Source organism: Contarinia nasturtii, unplaced genomic scaffold, assembly GCF_009176525.2.
Source record: "Contarinia nasturtii isolate CC-2019 unplaced genomic scaffold, AAFC_CNas_1.1 Cnas_scaffold_928, whole genome shotgun sequence".
Taxonomy (NCBI): Eukaryota; Metazoa; Arthropoda; class Insecta; order Diptera; family Cecidomyiidae; genus Contarinia; species Contarinia nasturtii.
The window spans coordinates 2,464,907-2,487,267 of record NW_022198275.1 but is presented as its reverse complement, the minus strand read 5'-3'; the positions used below and the strand labels follow the sequence as shown (position 1 = coordinate 2,487,267).

General features: G+C 33.6%; 1 protein-coding gene across 3 annotated transcripts in view; it reads right to left on the bottom strand.

Moving 5' to 3' along the window:
• LOC116343073 (furin-like protease 2) overlaps positions 1 to 22,361 on the bottom strand; it is a 210,287-nt gene that overhangs the window by 16,483 nt on the left and 171,443 nt on the right. For all 3 annotated transcript variants that reach the window (XM_031770962.1, XM_031770961.1, XM_031770960.1), the window contains 4 exons: positions 21,236 to 21,642; positions 19,877 to 20,600; positions 19,627 to 19,814; positions 13,893 to 14,049 (listed from right to left, as the gene is read on the bottom strand). In XM_031770962.1, coding sequence (XP_031626822.1) covers positions 13,893 to 14,049; positions 19,627 to 19,814; positions 19,877 to 20,600; positions 21,236 to 21,642 — 1,476 coding nt within the window. The remainder of the gene's footprint in view (positions 1 to 13,892; positions 14,050 to 19,626; positions 19,815 to 19,876; positions 20,601 to 21,235; positions 21,643 to 22,361) is intronic.

The following is a 22,361-nucleotide window of genomic DNA, read 5'->3' as shown; positions in this document are numbered from 1 at the left end:
AAACACTTTGAGCTTCGCTCGGAAATGATACATACAAAATAAGTTTGCGTTTTCGATTTTGCCTGTACATCGACATATTTTCTTTCTATCTCTCTCTCTTCACAGATACACACTCTCATTTTTTTTACTTTGCATGTTGTGTATGTGGTTTAGAGTAAAAAAAATGCCAAATCATTTTGTAATCGGCTGTTGGAATAATGGTGCCAAGGCATTTGAATATGTTTCGGATAATGCGAAAGCTGAAATGGAATGAATGCATGATGGTGGTGCATCGGTAATTTGAAAACTAGCAAACGAAAAACGTGCTAAAAGGGTATCACTTGCCACTCTAAAACATTAATCATTTCGTAGCCTTCTTCATCCCACATGCAAATGTTCATTTGCTCATTTCAAAGGACGCCTTTTTTCACTCGCCTGTCTCTTTCGTTTGACTCATTCTCCATTCTTTTCTCCAAACTGTATCTTTTAGTAGACTATAACTGTTTACTACGTTTGGAAACCTGTTTTACCGTTACGATGTCGTCTTTTCACATATCACCCGAACATTCTTTGTCTGGCGAGTGAAAAAAATCGTTCATTGAAAGATGCGAACGGTATACGGTTTGTCTGCTGATTAACCATTGTGCCAAAAAAAAGTTCGTACAAAAAATGTTGATGATAGCAATAGCACCAAAAGCAGTTCATTTTAAGGGTGAAGCCATTACATTTGTATTTTCCAATTCCATTCACTGCAATTGAAATGGACGTCGATGAGCATTTCGTATGCGTTTCTCGATGATTCAATACATCGACACACAGAACTAAACTAGACAAGTGCAATACAATGGTATTACAGCCATTTTTCGAAAAATCCAGAAACCTTTCTGGGATGCCAAAGAAGTGAATGAATTCGGGGCACATTCAACCATTCCAAATTGGTGCAAAAGATACAATTGAATATTCGTAACAACCTTCGAAATACAACCATAAATTTTCCCTGCATGACGACGAGTTTTCTCTAAGATTGGCTGAATTGATTCCAAGTGGTAAATGGAATCCAAACAAGGACACCATGCTATCGAAATGAAGAATTTTTGTTCACGTTCTGACACACAAAAAAACTGAAACATGATATAATGGATATCTGAAATTGTGGCTTTTATGTATGCAATGGTTTGTTGAATGTGAAGTATTTTTTTCAATTTTTCAACGAGATTCGAATTTAAATGAAACCATCTGAATATCTCTTTACTTCGTTTTTGTTGGCGTTGCATAAAATGCCCGCAAGTGCTATTGAAAATTGGATTTTTTTGAGTGTCTGTATGTGGCTAGTCAAATGAAAAATTGAAACAGGAGAATATACAATTGATTTTTGCAGGTATTTTTGATCATTTTCATTAAAGATTAAGGTGTTTTTTCCAAAGTGATTTCGAATACGCCAAGCTCAATAACATTATCATCATATTGGCAAATATTGCAAAAAAAGGATTAAATAGCAACGTACTTTCATTGCCAGAAGTACTTTATTTTACCTGGTGCAATAGACCTCTGTCAAATTGCAATCATCCGCTTCAACATAGTTTTGTGATTGTGATGTGAAGCATGGAAATACGTTTTCGATTAAAATGGTCGACACCTCTATTTCAACACATACACCAATTAAATGCCAGCAAAAAAAATCGAACATTCTACAAAATTTCTTTCAAACACAAATTGGTCGTTCATTCTTCGAATGGAAATTCTATTAAAAAGGCTGCTTGATTGATTGGCTATCCTGTTGGTTACTTCACAAAACAAGTAAATGAGATTTAGTGGCTTGAAAAATTACCCGTCCATTGCTACCTGCTATGGTGCCGGCAAGTATAGTTTGTTAAATTCAAGCGATGTAGAATAAGCTCGTTGAATTCCCAACAATTTTCTTCTCTGTGTCAATAAAACATTTAAAATCCGTAACATAAAAAACGAACTAATTCATCGTCCAAATAGAAAAATGTGGAAAACAAGTTGTTATTTGCTCTGTGAAATTGTGTACGTCAGTCCTGTGCGCAATTTTAAGCAGTCGGATGTTTTATAGTGAAAATCAAATTTATGGTCAACATTGCTAAATACCCAAGTAAAAAAGATTTTATTTATACACATTGAATGTGATTTCTGGAGTCAAATATTTTAATCCCGCTAATATAAATAAATCTTATCAATGCAACCGTTTCTCCTGGTAAAAAGTGGCTTTGGTGCTTGAAGAAAACCGCCTACTTTATTTACCTAGTCGCACAATATGAGCTTATGTTTTGTGTCTGTATGTATGGCTTTCGTCTTTGGCATCAGGTTAAATTCTCAACATCACAGCAATAAATTACCAAAGCGCTTGGAAATTATTGTAACGTAAACAGAGAACCTTGTGCACAACGAAACGGTGCTTGAAATGTGATAACGTATGGCTTTATTAGGTAAACTACATTATAACATTACGAAAATGGTACCTTTTGTGCATGGAACATTGCACAACACAATCCGATGAAATTTCAAAAAGGTACACCGGGCCGGATTATGTGAAAGCTTTACATTTTTAGCAAAACAGATCTACTTTTCATCGGGCAGTAATTAGCACAAACTCAATGTTAGTAAGGCTGTGTGTGTGCATGTCGGCTTTAAACGAAATATTCAATTCCTCATTTCAAGCATTTTAGAAGCTGCAAGCGATTTTTCTTGCTAATATCTCATACAATACAAGTTAATTGAAGCTCATGAATGTGCATGTTGCATGTTGTGGATACTAAATTTTGCAAATGTAATATGCATTGCTTACAACTTTGTTTGAAGAAATTTTTGTTAAAATTCTATTTATTTAACAAACCAAGAACAAACATGGATCAAATAATAGTGCCACAAACCGTTCTCCTCCAATTTAGCTTCCATCGCTCAAAGTAAAAGCAAAAATGAAGAAATTAATTTACAAAATGCCTGTAACCATATCTAAATATTTGGACGTATTACGTTACAAACAAAATACCATATATTCCCGAAATTCACATAAGTCTCTGAGCAAAGAGGCACGTATTTACATTTGAGATGCAATAAATATAAACGTAATGGGCAATATAATCGAAATTGAATGTACCAAATTTATATGTTTGGCGCATCACACATACACATGCACCACGGCAGTTAGGCGCACATACAGATACTTAGCAATTAATGTCTCAATGGGCTCATGTCTAACATATTAAATAAATTAACAGTTCATTAGTTTCAGATCGAGTTGAACGCACATGAAATATCTTCTTCAATGCAAACATCAATTCATCGGAACGAGACTGACTTTGACCTGAATTATATGAACTGTGCAATCGGCTGTCTTGAAGTAACAAACAAGATTGAATCCAACATCTGTGGCCAGTTCTCTGATAAAATATCGAATTTTTATTCATATTGTTTGTTATGAAAGTTCAAATGTAGTTCTTTAACTATGTTTCAGAGCAGTAAATTCCGAAGAAAACACATTCATTAGATTATTTCAAGTTTTTAAAAGTTCCTTCGCAACTTTTGAATCTCTCAAAAATAAAATAATTTAATTTAAAAAAAAATCTAATTTTCATTTTTGAGTTTCTCAACAGTAATTATTTAGTGGACTTTTTCCCACAAAATGAGCAAAACTATGGCAACTTTCAACAACAACAAATCTGTACGTGGCTTTTTTTTCACTTCAACTATTTTTGAACAACTTTTTGACCACTTTCTGTTCTAGGCAGAACGCAATGTAAATCCGAAATATTTTGTTATATTCATTAATGTACAATTGTTGTTGGTAACGTAAGTTTCCTTTTTTTCTATAAACAAAGTTCATAAATAAGATTTTCTTAATAACTTTAAGCTTGAAATTAAAGTATAATTAACTTCCATTAACTCTATTTATGCAAACAAACAAGTTAAAGTAATTATTTTTAAGTGAATTTAAGAAGAATATTATAAATATTCACATTTGCATGCTTTTCAATGATTTCTTACAATTTTCAAATGGATGACAAAAATAACAAAAAATCTACCAAATTACTAACTTGAGAAAAAAAATACTCCATATCCATAAAAACGAATACCTAATAGAGTTTATGAGCAATAAAATGACATTTCTTATGGATATCTGTATTCTTGGTGAGATTTCTATGCCAAAAATTATTATCTCAAGTACTTCTTGGAAATAAATTTCGTGCAGTGAGTATTTGCATTTTACGAGAGAAAAAAGAAAACAAGCGATATTGGCCAACGGTAATTGAAGTCGAATCCATTGTGCGGTGGAGAATATATGTAAAAGATGGTGTTGATTTGAATTATAAATGAGCCGTAATGCAGATGCGACGGGAAAAGAGCAATTTGTAGTCTTTAGATGACAACAATGGCTTTATTGTTGGTCATGTGAGTGCTTGGGGCAAGTATTTGCACCTGGTATTTTTCTTTTTCTTATGTTCATTGCAGTTGGTCTAACGAGTTCCGTTTTGGCTATGTGGCAACACTTGTTACATGATCTTGCGATAAAAATGCAAGGAATCGGCACAATTTTTTTTTTGTAAAGTCGTTAGGACTTTATTCATTTTATTTTGAATTTCTATCTCTCTCTATCGCCCACTTTTTTCTTTTCGAATTCACAGTCAGGATAAAAAAAGTGTTCTCATAGCAATAAGTCGACCTTTTATTCAAGAAGTAGTTAGAGAGTGGCAATTTTTTGTGTGGAATATCACCACAATTATGCGATAGGATTGTTTACAATGAATTCGCGTCTTGTTTCAAACTGATTTCCATTTTCCGTTTCTGTAACTCTGTTTGCACAATTCACACGTTTACACCTTGCAATGATCATAATAGAAAAAGTTTTCTGCTCTCATCTTTGCAATGCACTTTCTGTGTTTATGTGTTTCTAGCTATTTGGTAGCTTGGATGGTGGCGGTTTATGGTCCAGTTAATCTACCGTCACATCGAAATTCAAATGAAATTACGCCATACAGCTCAGCATGCAGACAGGAAATGTATTTAAAAGTTTTCGTACGCATTTGAATAATGTTCGTTTCTCACTTTTGCTGACTGCGCGACCATGGTAGCGGTGAAGTTTTCGTTTGTTGTGTCATTTTTACTTTTCACTTTGCACACACTGACTAAGAACTTGTATTACCATTTGTTGAAAACCGAGCATCTTAACATTTTCTTTTAGTTTTCGATCGATAAATTCATTGTTTGCGTCATCAAATTGAATTTCGATCGTTTTTTTTTTCGTTCGTTCTGGTGTGTATGCATGGCTTGCGCAAGAGTTGGCATAAAGTTTTCGCCACCATTTTCTAGCAAGCTTACATCGATGAAATTACTAAATACACTTGTAAACAATGTGTAAAGTGATAGAGTATGAAACTTATTTTGTCATCGGTACAGTTGGTTGAAGCTCTCTTTCTCTCACACACAGACACCAGTGCAAGACTGGAGAATTTTTGACTTTTAAAGCCAAAAATTCAAAACTACCGAATATTTGAGTGAGATTAATGAATGCACACCATGAAAGACAGGACGGGACGAGGATAAAAATTACGTTTGCTATCCGATCCACGAAACCACGCTCACAAACAATGTAAACATCATGCTTTCACATTATTCTGGTTTTTCGTTGGTGCTTTTTTTACACGTTGTATGCGAATTTTAATAGTTATGATGCAAAACGATGTGTCTATCAATTTTCAAAGTTATTTTATCAACAATGCCATAAGTACAACAAGCGTCATCGAATGTATGTAAAATGCGTAACTTGATGCCAAAATTGGTACTACCAACAAGCAGTTTCCATTGGAATCGTGTGTAATTAAAAATCATTTTGGAGTAAAATCGGCTTTGTTCATCGAATTCTTGGAATCTTAAAATAGTTCACATCATTATATCGTTTTACGTATGCATCTGGGTGTGAATATATTTACCCATATGGAAAAGCTACTACAATTCCGGTGAAAAACTTTACTTGATGCTTGTACACGTGGCATGTACAGAATTTTCGACTTCTCCGAATATCAAATGTGTATACTTGTTGTGCAAGTAAATCACGTTGTTGTTTCGCTTTAATCTTAACTTGAGATTATTCGATTCACTTCATAACCAGAAAATGGCAGAAATAACAGGAAAAAAGCGCATGGAAAAAGTTTGAGTTTGTATAAATTCGATGCGGGGCTTGAAACTAATTGGCATACCTAACTCTATTTTTGGAAAAAAATTCTACCGAATGCATATTTTGAATCCAACGTATAAATTTTAAAACAAAATATGTCTTTGACCACCTCACTTGAGGAGGTCTTTCTGGTGATCCAAACTTGAACTAATGGCACATTTCATAAGTGTATTTTATACGTTTGAATTACTTCCAATGAAATTTTGAAGCAATCATTCTTATTTCAAATTGGTCCTTCCAATATCTAGAAACTTTTGAGTTTTGATTTACATAATGATGTTGGACAATTCTCAACACACATAAGAAAATGTTTGGAATTAATTACGGCCATATATTTGGAATAAAAAATTATTTGTGCATAAAAAAACGTCAACTCAAACCTGTTAAGTACAGTGAATCTAATATTTTTGGTAGACAAAATTTTGCATGACACACTCCACTCACACGCCATTCGCATATGAATCCTATGTTAGTGGAGAGTTTCTCTGCTTACTTTGCTTGTTATTTTGTCTATCAAAAAAATTAGATTCACTGTACTAGTACCTGTATATTAGGGTGGGTCAAATTATAGGGGGCCGAAAAAATCTCCATGGGCACATCGCGATTCTGGTACTATGGGCCATAACAAGTATTTTTGCCCAAGGAACCATATGTCTAAAATCATTTTCGAGCCTGCCCATTTTTAAGTATAGATTTTTCCCAAAATATTTAAAAATCGACTTAGACACTGCATTAAAAATTCAAAAAAACATTATTTTTTCTCTAGCCAAATGTGTATGCGGGGGTTTCTGGGGTCGAGGAATCCATTTTTGACATTTATTTTGCGATATGATAACGTTTTGATACGATTTTCATACAAAAACTGGCAAAAATGGTCGTTTACTTCTTTTTTTTCATTTTTTTTTTGTTGATGTCGATTTTATCATCGGATCAAAAAATTATGTTCTACAAAGTTGTTCAGAATGATGAGAGAAATTTTTTGGGTCAGCTGCCCTCCAACTCCCCCCACCCCCTAGGGGGGTCAGGGGTCATCACCCCTTAACCCCTGATTTTTTTGACCTGAAACCCCAAAATTCGGCTTCAGCATGCCAAAAAACCTTTAGAAAGTGTTTTTTCCAGATGCCCCCCGAGACAATTTTATACAGTGTATATCCATTGGATCTATTTATAAATTCTACGAATCAATCTTAATGAGGTATACTTGAACATTTCGACATTAAAGTCAACCGGATAATTTCGATAATCAGTGTTAGTCGCTAGTTTTTAATATCCACTTACAATTAAGATAAATTCAATTAAATTCCCAATTATATACGCCGTATATTATACGGATTGGCGCGCACAGAGAGAAAAAATGTGGTATTTTTAATTCAAGTTTGGTAGATTTAATATGAAATCAACCAACAACGAATTAAATTTACCATTTTTGACATCTCTAAGGCTTATTTTTCAAAAGAGACTATCAGTGGAATAAGTTTTACCAATTGCTTCATTAATGCGCTAGCGTCATCTGTGGTTTCGAAAAGTTGGAAAATGTAATGAAGCAATTGATAAAACTTATTCAACAAATAGTCACTTTTGAAAAATATGCCTTAGAGGTGTGGTAAATTTGGTAAAATGGTAAATTTAATTGGTTGTTGGTTGATTTCATATTAAATCTACCAAAATTGATATATTATTGAATACCAAATTTTTCTTTCTGTGCGTTATTTCATATAAATCAAGGTGATCAAGGTAATTATTGTAATAAGTGTCTTTTAGATAAAATTCCCATGAAAAATCGAAAAATGATATTTTAGAAAATTATATAAATTTATTTGTGTAGGGTTGTATCGAATTTCCAATGAAGGTAAAGATAATACCAATTAGACAGCGTTTATCAGATTAAAGAAAAAAAACAGTTTCTCACGATAAAGAAGATACGAAAGAAACTTGCTCGTTCGAGTTTGATTTCAAAATTTGAAAGCGGAAAAGCTTTCTTATAAACAGCTTCGTTGCCGCGTGATCCAAAGATAGCAATTTAATTTTTTCTTGCAAACCTACTCAAAGTATTTGAATACATGCGCCATCATTTAGCACTCACAAGTTGAGCTGGCTTGATTTTCTTTCTAATTTGTTATTATATAAGATTTGTGTAAACTCATCATTTTCAAATCTCTATACTCAATACGTCATATGTACTCGTGTAATAATTTTTTCCTCCATAGGAGAGGTACCAATGAAAAATCCTAAAAATGTGTGATAAAAGAAGTCGGTAACAACATGGAAAAGAAATCGTTACCAACGTGATTTTAGTTAATTGTTCATCGGTTTTGCTTGAACTTTGGAACGAAACAAAAGACAAAATGCCAAAATTCAGATAATTAAGAGAAAAATAACAAAAAGGTTTCCTCGAGACACGACGACTTCGGCATGACATTCACCATGATTTATTTCTGATAAGTACCTTCTTCCCTACCCGATGAGCGAGGTATGCCAACAAAAATACTCTATTTCGATAAAAAAAAGTTCTTTTTCATATTTGTGATCCTATGCATTGTTTGCATGAAACATGACAGCGAAGGCAAGCTTAAAACGGAAGAAAACTTACAAATCATATTGTTCAACTATAAGGAAAGGGAGCAAGACAGAGAGGGCAAACCGGAAAGCGAGTGAAATGAATAGGATGAGGCCATACACCGAAAAAGATCAATTGGTACAAACAAACGAACGAACGAACGAAACCATTGTAATCACGACGTCGTCATTTATGGCATAAAATGGACGGAGTCGTCTAGGTCGGTATTTTATGAGCCAGCCGTCTTCAATTCGTATGCCGATCCGGTGAATGTTTGGCTATTAGTACAATAGAAATTCATGACGACGGTAAAGGAAGAAAGCAAGAAAGAAAAGAACAACGATAGGCAAAAAAACGCTTGGAACCTGGTCGTTTATTCAATTTTCCACTTTACACATTTGATTGTATATCGCTAGCAAATAATGCTCTATTCTCGTGCTTCATGGAAGTATATATCCAGCTATTCCGACGTTACGCCGTAATTTTTCTCCGAATGTAGAAAGGAGAGTATTTTATTCAAATTGTCTCGTCGATGGAAAAGAATAAATGTGGAACTTCGTTTGAATTTGTGATTGTAAGCAAACGGAAAAATGACAAAGCTTTAAAAATCCGACACATACAACGGAGCAACGGGTAGAGCAACATCCACGGTGTGTTGTGCATTGAAAAGGGAAGCAACAAACATACACATACGCAAATCAAGGAAAAGAGAAGAAAAAATCAAGATTTTTATCGGATGTTAAAATAAACGATGGCCAATTTTGTAATTTATGTTATCTGCATGAATCTTTTATGGAAGGATTCTGTGCAGTTTGTAAATTTTCATATTTACGCTTGGCATTTTTCATTTGTCATCTGCACCACTTTCCGTATGTTTTGCAGTCGCTATCTTCGTCTTTAACTTTTTACAAATCGAAAATGCTCGTTCGCTTCATCTCAATGTGGACTTGGTTTGTTTGTTTTCATCGTATTGTTGACATCACCCGCATTTGGAATACAAAAAACAACAACTACTAATACGTACAATGGGCACACATTGAAATAGCTAGCAGTGGCAGATGGAAATCAATGAAAATTTATCGTTTATCGATTGTTTTGTGTAAACTACATGAAGTTTATTGTTTACTTCTCTGAACCGTTCCGTAATCTTTTCTACTTTACATCATAAAGAAAGAGACAAACCCAAATGCTATCGGCCATTGTACACATTACATTTGTCGGCGAGCAATCGTTTTGCTTCATCAGGGAAAATTGAAAACGGATCAGTACAAAAATACCGGCTAAAAGCACAAACAAAATTATAAATGAACCTCATGACAAATGGAGAAATGGGGCACGCTTCGTTGTTGTAGGGACATGTGTCGAGACAAATTTATATTTACATACTTTTGACTCTCTGTTTATGTGTGTGTGTCGTCGAAACGACATGGAATATCTACGAAAAATGTCGTTCAAACAATTCAAACAAACCCTTTTTCTGTAGCTCTACGAATGAGATGTGTGCTGAAAAATCAGCGCGAACGGATGAAGAAAAAAAATGTTGAGACCGTGTCTTTGAATTTAACTATGCGAATACATTAATCAAATTGTGATTCGACCAAATTGAAGTAAACAAAGCGCGTGATTCAATTAAATTTCGACAGACGCCAAAAATTTATTGCCATCGATATCAAACGAGACCTGAAAGGTATATTTCAACTGAAGTGTACATGAAAGAAAAATGACAACTTGTAAAAAAAGGTCTGTGTTAATAACTCAAGCGGTGTTTTTTCTTCCCATCATCGTTGTCGTTGTTGTGTTCGCTTTTACAATTTTTCATGCGCAAATATTTATTCATTGAAGGTTCATGACTCTTAGTTGAGCACCGTGGGTAGTTGTTACATGATTTTTTTTTAATTTGTATTCGAATTTCGAAATTCACCAGGGTGACTGTGTAGAGGTACAAAATCAAATGAAGCGTAATTGGAGACAATTAGAGGTAATTGCTGAATTGAAAATGCAAATGCGGGAACAACCACACACACACAATGGCTCCCCTGAATTTGAATTGCAATAAAAGAATTTGCATATTATTTGCTTCGATACATTTTTTGGGTGTATCGCCCACGATTAGAGGGGGAAAAAGCTTTCGGTGAATTAACGATAAACTCATAAAATAGGGAAATCGCGTTTATGTTATGAACGAAAAAGGTTTCGCACGTACGACAAAACATTTATTCGGTTTGTGTAGAAATGTAAAATTGGAATGTTTCGTTTTTCTTCACCTTTTGGTTGATTGGTTTTCTTCGCATCGCCAACAACCGTCCAATACTCTTCTTTTTTTCATTTAATCGTACCAAGAAGCAATAATTAACAAATGTTTCCAATAAGGTGCAAGGTGCTCAATGAGCACTGCTCAAAGCATAATTTGATATAAATTCTTTTACGAGACGCAATCGATTTATTTTAATTATCAGGGTGTGTTTAAATGCCCGAACAAAACCTTTATTGTTTGTGATCCCGATTCCAATTTATCATATTTTCTATTACATGGATAAATTTCAATTGCAATGCACTTTCTGCTCAAAAATAAATTTTCTATTTTTGAACAGTTCATGCAAGTTCATCTAGTGAAAATGTATATATTTGCCATTATAAGATATTTTCTTTAATTTTTCAATGTCGCTAAGATACGATTTCGTTTTAATTACAAATAGATCAATTCACTCATTTGATGGATGGCAATATAATGCCAATGACCGATATCGATTCAGCTAAATGATTAATAGTCAAATCAAATTTTATGAATTCAATATAATCTTAAATAATGCAATAGTCATCAATTCGGCATTTTGGTGCTGTCGATTCTTGGAAAAGTTATTCAAATTTTTGAAGAAAAATACTTTTGTTATTTGCCATCTTTTCACGTCTTCATGGAATGTGAAACGTGATAGTAATAAAATACGTAAATTTTTACCGTCTCTTCCACGCTGTCTCTCTTTGCATGTGTGTGTTTTCTTTATGATGATGCTTATAAAGATGAAGGTCACTGATGAATGGCGGAAGAGAAAAAACTTTTTTTTCTTTTCTGGTTTTTATATTTCTTTCGACTTTGCCGCACACATATACACATGAAGCTGAGATTTACCCAAATAACACTGCGAAGGACGTTACACTTCGTATGAATATCGAAGAGAGGATAAAAACGTGAGCAACTTTTCTGAATAGAACGAATGGCATCCGAAAAGTTTTCGGTGTCTAAGTATGAGAAGCAGAAGAAAACACTTATTTTTACATGTTGGCAGCCCAATATTACAATGAAAAATGCGATTTTTAAGGTTTGACACAACCACGCACAAAGTTTCTTTTTGAGTAGGGATTCCTTTTTTTATTTTTTCTTGCTGAATATTTTTTTTCTTCTTCTTCGAGATTTGTGCTGACAGAGATAACGACAAACTAGGTCTTGTGTGATAGTCTGTGAATTGGCCACTTTGCAATAGCTTTTTTTTTGGGTAGAACATTTTCATAGCAAGTTGCCACGCGATATAATCTTATTCAGACGTATGATTATGCTGGACGAATAGACGCTGTTGGATGTAACTCGCAATATTATTAGTATATTGATTGTAAACATGGTGCAGTGTTGCTGTATACAATACAGTGAATCTAATATTTTTGGTAGACAAAATTTTGCATGACACACTCCACTCACACGCCATTCGTTTACTGCTTACTTTGCTTGTTATTTTGTCTATCGAAAAAATTAGATTCACTGTAAATGATCATTTCGAATGCTTGCATAGCAGCAGCTATTTATCCAGCATACGTCTGCTCTTATCCAATCGAGTCGAACGAAACGGATCAATCGAGATTTTCACATGATTTTTTTCACCAAATCTTTCATTCAATAAACACTGATTTTCAAAGTTCGCCACATCTTATTCAATAAATTTTGAAATTCCAAACCAGAATAATACCTTTCAAAAAATTCTATAAAACTTCACCATTCTGGAATGGGAATGATTCTAAACAAGTTTTCGAATTCATGTGCTGAATTCGAACTAGTATGATAATATGTATTTTGGTTTCATGTTAAATTGAATTAAATTCAAAGCCCCATAGAAATTGGAACATTGTGTTTATATTAATTTGAGCTGGAAAATGAGATAAACAAAAATTGACAATGAAAAAGCGTTGCAATTATTGTTGCATTTTTGAATTGAATGAAGTGCCTGCTGAGTGTAGAGGCTGGCTAATTATATCTGGATTATAACGCGAACGTTTTAATCAATCTGGCGTGCAAATATTCCATTCGGGCGATAGATCAAACATTTGACGAACAAAATTGCTATTACCATTTTTCAATAATCGAAGCAAATAAGCGGTACTTTCATCAAAATGAAATTTGAACATAGATATTTACGCTTTATTTCGTTCGAAACTTCATTAACGTTTGCGATCATCGTGTATGGGTGAAACCATAACAAAAATGAACTAATGGCAAATCATCAATTTCAGTATAAATTTAAACCCGTTCACATTTTACACACGGAACGTTATTGAAGGGAAAAACGGGATGATATCGAACAACGACAGTTCAGTGCAAAAACGAAACCAATTGGGCAAAATGTGTATATCGTAATACACATCGAAATGGCTCAAACTGAAATCGAATTTCGACAAGTTGTGTTTGATGTACGAGATGATCCGACCAATAAATATTTATGATAATCTTTTCGTTTATAATGCAGAGTGATTATGTGGCCAAAGCATTCACAATGTGAGCGGATAGTATCGTAATTACAATGGTAACAATAATAGCTAAATTCAAACATGGTACAACGGAACCGCATTTGCGTGATGATTTTGCCGGCCCACATTTATATTGCATGTGTGTGTGTTGAACACAAAATGCACCCCGGTTAATATTCATGTTATCTGTTCGAAAGCATTTCATTGATGTATTTGGTTTCGCTTTGAATTTGATTTAAAATCACAGCCGATGAATATATATATAGATATGTATTTTATCAGACGCTCTTGGCAGCAGGATAGACAGATGGGTGGATGGTTTGGTCAATTGACGATGATGCCAATGTTTGTGCGCCACACAATCAACATCATTCGAAAGCGAAAATTCAACTGGCACAGGCACCAGATACAACATTAATTAATATTACTTACTGATAATCCTCCGTTTCGTAGGTGTGCGGCGGACAGGCTGAATAGCATTTATGCTCGTGCATGACTAAGTGGTGCTCACAGCTCACACAATAGTCCGGACGATCCTGACATGAAGCACAATTTGCTTCGCACGGTACACATGTTTTATTCTCATAATCTGCAAACATAAAAAGAAAAAATGAAAATTTAAATCACGAATATACGAACAATAAATAATGGCGAGTTTTATAACAACAAACAAATGAAATTGATTTTATTCATTAAAACACAGTAGATGTGTGTTACAGCTTTGTACTTTAATAAGCTCAATTTTGTTGGATTGTGAAGAAATAACAAAAAGTTTGATTGGAATTTAACTCTTTCAAGTGATGCCTCAACTCAATAGTTTTACCTTATTTATTAGTTATCATCATTTAATTATTAAAAAAATCAATCTTGCTTTAATCTTTTAAATAAAGTTTCTACGAAATTTAGTCAGAAGAACAAATTTTCTTGGGCATACAGTTCCTTAATCAACGATAACGCTGATTTCGCTGAAATTCAGTTTATTTTTCTCAAATTAAAAATATAATTGTTTTTCTTTAATATCATCATTTTTTCATGACGCAAATCATGCAGAATACTTTTCTTATTAAAAAAAAGTTGTAAAAAGTTCGTTATTATTACGTTAGCATTTTTGCTAATTCGTATACTGTGTATTTAAAGGGTAAAAAGCAATCTTGCGCGAAAAAAATAATGTTTTTTTTTCGTTACAAAAGAAAAAGAAGGTAAATAAATATTCTATCAAAAGAACGGAAAATTGTTTGCATTGTCAATATTCGAGAAGTTCATATTTTCAGCATTTTTGTTCACTATAAACTTTTAAATAAACTTATGCACCCAATGTCTTGACTTCAACTGATTTTTAATTTATACGAAAAGAAAACAGTTTTTCAACAAAAAAAAACAACAACAACCAAAGTGCATAAGTTGTGAAAACTCCATTCTTTTTAAATGCACACCAATTTACACCGCCAAACAACGTTGCGTATGAGCAAAAAACGCCGTATGTATGCATTTTTCCATACAATGGAATAAATTAACTTTATAGAAATTGAAAAACTTAGAATAAACAGTGAAATGAAGAATGAAATGAAGTTTGCACTGTCAAAATTGTTGAAAAGAAATCAAAGGCAAAGAGTATTGAAAGCGTTTAAACCGGGTTAAAGTTTTACATTTTCAACAATAGTGTGCATGGCAGCGATACTCATGATGAGTCAAGCTTGTGTAAATGAACGGAATAATTACTGACGTTACAACTTTATTAACGAAAAAAAAACTTTCCCCGTACGACTGCAGAGAATCGATTGGACAAAAAAACACAAACGTTAATGTTCACGAATTTACCGGATGGTTGAAAAAATTATGTAGTTTATTTACTTCATTGCGTACATTGAAGTGCACGATTTTTTCATTTTGCATTTGTGTTTCAGTGTTGCATTCACTTTGAGAACAAGTGAATCGTTGTAATAAAAAAAATACTTTTATTTCGTTGCAAATAATAGCGCAGAAGCTTTTATTGATACCACAAGTGGCAATGTAAAATGGATGTTTTATTGATTTGAGAGCACAAAAGCAATTATCAATATCTAATGCAGTCAGGACTAAAGATAAAAGAAGAAGTATTTTTCATCGAAACAATTCCAATATCACTTGAAAACTTTTGTAAAGCGCAACGAATATTTATGTTAATTGCATTGATGTTCTATTGAACAAAATGGACACATTCAAAAGGTATATTGAATCATGCATGAATAGAGAGTTCCTCTTTACTTTGAATTAATTAGTTTTTCTCCAGTTATATACAAATTAGCAGTGCTAATTAAATTGTGAAATCATGCCAATTAAAAACGCAGTAAATTCTCAAAAGATAAGCTTGAAACGAAGCATTTCATCACTTTCATAGATATAACAGTTTACACCATATTACTGAGAATTATTTTTCCTTTTATCAAAAGACCCAATATAACTCTAAATAAACTTAGTGTTCATTACGGAAGAATGTCTTTGCGAATCATTTTTTATAAAGAAATGTCGGCAAAATGCTGCCAATTCAATTTATTGGATGCAATAGTTTGTTCGACAAATCGAATTCACTTCATTCAATATAGTATAACTTGTTAAATGTCTTTTCATGACTTCAATCTCATTACAGAAATATTTGCCATTAAATCCTCTTTCTGAGCATATTTTATATCGCAAATTGATACAATGTAACAAGGTATGTACATCGAAAGTAAAAGGAATAAATAGAATGATGGATAAGTCAAAGGACATACGTTAATCATTTAACAAAATCGACTTCTTTTTCTTTTTTTGATTTATGAATGAATATCCAGAATAATGTTGAGTTTTTATCATCGACATAAAGCTGACATTCTCAGAATCCAATGTCATTTAAGTCAAGATAAATCGTCAGAATGGTCACGTTCACTTTCATTGAATCAGTTGCTTTCAGTCAGTTGACGTAAATAAATTGCATAAAACTCAGTTTAAAACGTTGATCGGTAATCTTTGTAAAAAAAAAACGTATAAAGTGAATCCTTTGGCTGTAAAAGGATTTAAATATGAATATGTTGTCATTTTCCGTCAATGAACAGATTTCGACTTTTTGATTGTAACCACACACTGATTATATCTTGAAATGGCATCATTATTCTCTTTTCTCTTTTCACTATGTATCTGGTTGCTTATAATCGGATTTGAGGTTTGCTTTTCACGTTAATTGAGATTGAATATAAGCAATGTTGAGAATATGTGTTGGTCGCTGCGCTAAATGAATAATATGGAAAAAGTAAACAGTGGTACATTTGATAGTGGTGAACATCAATGTAAACACACAATAATTACACAACTTGCAACATGTTTATCATGGTGTTATCACACCTAAAAACAAGACAGATTTCACTATCTTCAGCATGGTTTGAACACCTTATTGCTGTTACGAAAGTCCCTATGCAAACAAACGACATAAAACCGCATACACGCAAACCTAATTACTTCATTTTTCTTAGTCGCGTGCATGTGTGTGTGCGCGTGTGCTCTTTACGTCAACATTCATTTAGACATTAGTGTGATTCTCAAATGTCACGCAAATTAGCCGAAATAACTTTTGATTTGATTAATTGTAACCCGAACAATCAATCAAAGATGAGTGATGCCATTGTAGGAGTACATTTGAATTTGCAATGAGATTTGTTGGCTTAAAACGCCTTTTGATGTTTCATTTGATGCCAGCATTGGATGTCACATATTCAACATTTCAATTAAGATGGATTCAACTGTGATTAAATTTCTTATGCAAAGAGAGCAGGTGTGGTAATGAGTTGTACGGTTATATATATAGTACACGTTTAATTAGCCAGAATGTTAAGTCATATTGCGAAAACTTTTGCAAACAAATGCATGCTACATCATTTACATATTCACATTGAAACTTAGAACTCTTCGCGTCTTTGAATAATTTACATTTAAGCTTTATAGTATTGTAATGGAATATTCTAAATTTTTTGTCTTTTCCGAACACGTGCAGTCAGTGATATTTGTTGTAATGAATATTACTTTCGAACAGGAAATTAGTTTCTGACTTGACAGTAAAGTTAAATTATAACAAACTTCAGTTTAGTTGACGTGTGTCTTTTAGAAATTTAAATTCAAATGTACTATACATGCATGAAATTAATGGATAAATTGATGCGAAAAATCGACAAGTTTTCCACGAATTTTAATGTAAAGTCGATAAAATCGATTAATTAAAATGTAGCATCAAAAGATAATAAAGAATTTAATTGATACACCAATCTTGTCAAAGAAAAAATGCAACCCATGGAAACAACTCAATCATCAAAGTGAACCGATATTATTTTGAAGCACGATTTTACTAATTTCTAAAAAGTATTCCCACACATAGTTAGTTATATTCATTATTCAACAAACCATCTAATTGAATATTCTTTGCCGACGAACTTAACGAATTGTAAATTTTCCTCACCGCAAACAATTTTCGTGTGTTTATTTCATTCGACATATCAAAGATATATGCAAAGGAAGTGGTAAATGCTAACAAAATCGTATGTATTCAAAGCATATGCTCAGACGACAATAGCAAGGGCGATTGAATTTCGTGGTTTTGTGACACAACGTATGGGGCAATTTATACTCTTTTACAATCGAAATTCAAAAATACTTTGTTCACACAATTGTTTACTGCGTTTTTAGTGTACCATAAGCACAAACCTATATGCTTGTGTTCATACTCAGTATGTCAGTGACCACGCATTTGATGGCATATGGTATAAGCTTGAGTATACATGTGAGAATACTGAAAATCTCGTACAAAAACTTATGCAAACATTTTGATTATTCATGCTGACTGTGTTTGCTGTGACATGGACTCAAAACAACGAATTGCCATTCTGACCATTTTCAAAAGGAATTGGTTTGTCTGCTTTCAAAAGGAACTGCGGTTCGTCTGCTATATGTGGCTTAATACAATTATGCAATTCGGAAACGTGAGACGAAAATATAAAGTATATACATACCACCAAATATAAATATTTATTGCATAAATTTTACAGAGAGATAGTTTTGTATTCAAATAACATACTGCTATAGTTGTAGCTTCAATTAAATTTTGTCTATCCATTGACGTTTATATCGTTATGCGGTGACCACTGCTGTCGTCGACTACAAACGAAAAATGTTGCGGAGAGAACAGAATTAAACGAGCGGAAAAATGACTTTTTGTTTTGTGAGACTCAAATAACTAAAAACGCTCAGAATAATTGTCTGTGGAAAGCACACACTCACAATTATGAATAAAACAAAGTTTACGGCTGTGGTTTATGCAATAAGAGTCGTTATAATTTTACACTGAATATTTGCAACATGAAAACTAATTTAATTTACTTGAAATGCGGATATCTAATCCAAGCTTTTTATTCTTTTGATTATTTATTTTATTTGAATGAGAAGAATGTATGTTTTTTGTCTGTTGCATTTATCTTCGCCTTGTAATGCAAGTCGATATCTATGGCAAAACAAATGCACAAAATCAGAAACGTCGTATATTCTGAATTCTGAAATGTAAATTACAGCCGAACGAAAGAAAAAAAATGATCAATGCAATTTCATGGAAAAACATTTTCTCCCATTTCATTTTTTATTTCTTTTGAAGCGCATTAAAGTTTGTGTGTCAAATATAATAAATGTGGCAGTCTCGTTTATCACTGCATCGTTCGTTACAACAGTAAAACACCACCATTGTGAATGTGGTGTCTGAAATGCGAGACTAATACGAAATAGCGAAATTTCTGCTTTTTTACTTTATTCTTTTTTTTTAGGCAAATTTTCTTCACTTTTAATGCTTTATTTACGATTTTCTAGCATGTTCAGTGCAAAAGAAAACTTAAATTACTAAAATCATAAATATGTTTCATTCTTCTTCGTTTGGTAAATGACCGGTTTTTATTGCGATGGTGATGAAATGAAGCATAAAATTTATGACAAAACGTTTCGACGCGGTCCTAATGATAAATACATATATATATATATATATATTTTTTTAACGAAACATTTCATTTTGCATCGTTTATTATCCATTTTGTATTGTGTCTGTTGACGCGTAGTTTAAATAGTTTTTATGTGATTTTGTTGAAATGTACAAAAGAAATAGCGAAAAATATGTTTCACTTACTTTCATAATATCCATCGGGGCAAATTTGTAAGCATACTGCCAAATCTACGACATGCAAATGAGCTGGTGCACACGAAATGCACGAATCTTGACCAGCGCCTGCACATGTTTCGCAACTTTCATGACAAGCCCAACAAACTCCGCCCTGATTTGGAAAACTGCGAGGTGGACAACGACTAACGCATGTACTGTAAATATAAGAACAATAAAATAAATACCATGTACAATGAACCGTATGTATGCAACTTACTTGTCAAGACGATATCGTTTGCAGGCAACACATTGTGTTGGTCCACGTCCATAGCATCCTTGTTGATCGCATTCGGGATCACAATCGTGCAAGACAATTTTATTATTTGAATCGGCCATGACATTTTCACGTTGTGGAATCGGAATATTGTGACCATCAAGTGTGGTGATTGCCTGTTCTGGATTACTTGCCGCTGGACTAAATACACCCGGATAATATGTGTACAGATCTGGATTGTAATTGTAGTTGATTGGTTGAATGGGTGGCGTAAATTCGGATTCCGTTGGGCTTGGATGTGCATAACGACTTTGTTCGCTTCGCATTCGAATTGGATTTGTTTGGGTGCCATAGAAGATCAATTGCCATTTTGATAAAATGCCCGGCTGATTAACACGTCGTCGGCCACCGTTTATAATTTGCAATCGCCAACGTCCTTCAGCCTTTTCACCCCAGAAATGTACACTCAAAAATGGCCAATCGTCGAAATTACTCTTGACAACGTCACGAGGTCGTTCAAATAATAGTGTGCTAATCGTGCCCATTGGTGATGTCAACAGTATCCGTAAATTACCGCGAGGAAAGAAACGTAGAGTTATTTTGCATTGAACATGCTCCAAATATTGAACTTCGTTCAGTGTACCAGCACAACCGTTAACATCCATATGCGTTTCCAATGTATAACCAACGGAACCATCAATTCGACGATCCTCATTTATTTCCCGAGCTATTCACCATTTGAAATGCCATACAAAATGCAAGTGTCATTAGATTTATGTTTCGTGTTTGGCGTTCGAAAGGAATTTCGGGTGCTGTGTTTGGTGTTATGTATGTAGATATATGTGCGTGCGCGCGCATCCAATTCAGTAAATTTATTTTTCAATACGTTTCCTTTCGCACGCCAGAAAACGCCATAAATTGGCACATTTGTCAAGCTTTAACTAATGTTACACTGAGAATCATTTTCTGGGGAAAATTTCAGTTTAAAGAATGACTGTGAAGTTATAACAGTTTTTTGTACCATTTTTATATGACCTGCTCCACTCGCATTTATTCTACATTTATGAACAGCTTTTATTGGGCTGAAGCTTTGAATGTTAATTAGATACGAGTGGAGAAATGGTATAAAGCGTTGAGTTATTCTTTGAAATTTGTTTGAATTTCATTCAAAGTTTTTGAAAAATTGCAACTTTTACAATAAAAAAACAAAAACAATTTTAAAATTTGTCCAAATTTAGTTGAAATTCATTAATTTTCAAATTTGTATTGAATTTTCGACAGCGAAATTCTTGTCAGTGTATTTATATCAATTTGATCGAATAATTTTCAATTTCTTTGTTCAAACGACACTCTTATACTTACATTTGCAAATGTGTTGTGATGGAACCGGAATCCAATCTTCTGCATAGTTGACCATTTTACCAGCGTCCATTAGACCGTAGCCAAATTTATGGCTTACTTTTCGTTGTACACCATTGACAATCCAACCGCTTTCCTTTTCCAATGGTTCTGCTTTCGATGTTAATACCACCAAATATTGTAAATCACGCCATGTTAGTGCCGGATTGGCCTGTAATGCTAATGCACATATGCCAGCTGCAAGTGGTGCCGATGCCGATGTTCCAGTGTGCTCAACCGTACAGATTCGATCTGGACGCAATCTTCCATCCATGTCAACCGTAGCAACACTTTTATCATGGCCAGGAGTACCCGAACTGTATGTCGTAGCCAATGTTGATGAGCATTCTTCCAAATACCATGGCTTAAATCTGCATAAAATCGCAATTAAATACATTTAAGAAAAGGGACAACAACTCGTGTTTTTTTTCCTCAACAGACGCATTTACATCATGAAAAAATAAATAAATCAAAAAGCTCGCTCCAGACAATCGCTAAATAAGAGATTATATTCATTGTGGCCAACGAAAGGGTGTGACAAAAAAGGAGTTACGATTTATGTGGCAATCAAAATGAAAATAGGCGAGATGAACCCCATGCTGTGTAAATAAGAACGCATCCAGAAAATTGACGCAATATTTGAATTAGCAACGAATAAAAACCATGACATTAATCGGCTTCTAAGAGCTCGGATTAATATTTATCTTTCGTCTCTCTTCATATACAATTCACCAAAAACATTCTTGAACGCGGTTTTGCGTTCGATGTTCATTCGATAAATGTTTGCGCATTTTCTTCCGCGACCAACACCCCAGCCGCCTGTTGTTCATTCAAAGCCTTCCGAAAAATCGTCTGCCATTGTTTGTTCAGCTTTATGAAAGTGACAAAATGAAAAGGGAATCCTATTATGGGATCGCAATCCAAATGTTGGTTGCTTTTGAAATGAATCGTTTTCTGCTTTATTTGCACTTTCTTATCAAAGTAAACAAAGACGATTTAATCGACTTTTGTTTGTCGACCATCAATGGAATGGAAAAATAGCTAGCGAAATTTCGTCAGAGTAAATCGAACAAAATAATGCAGAACAATA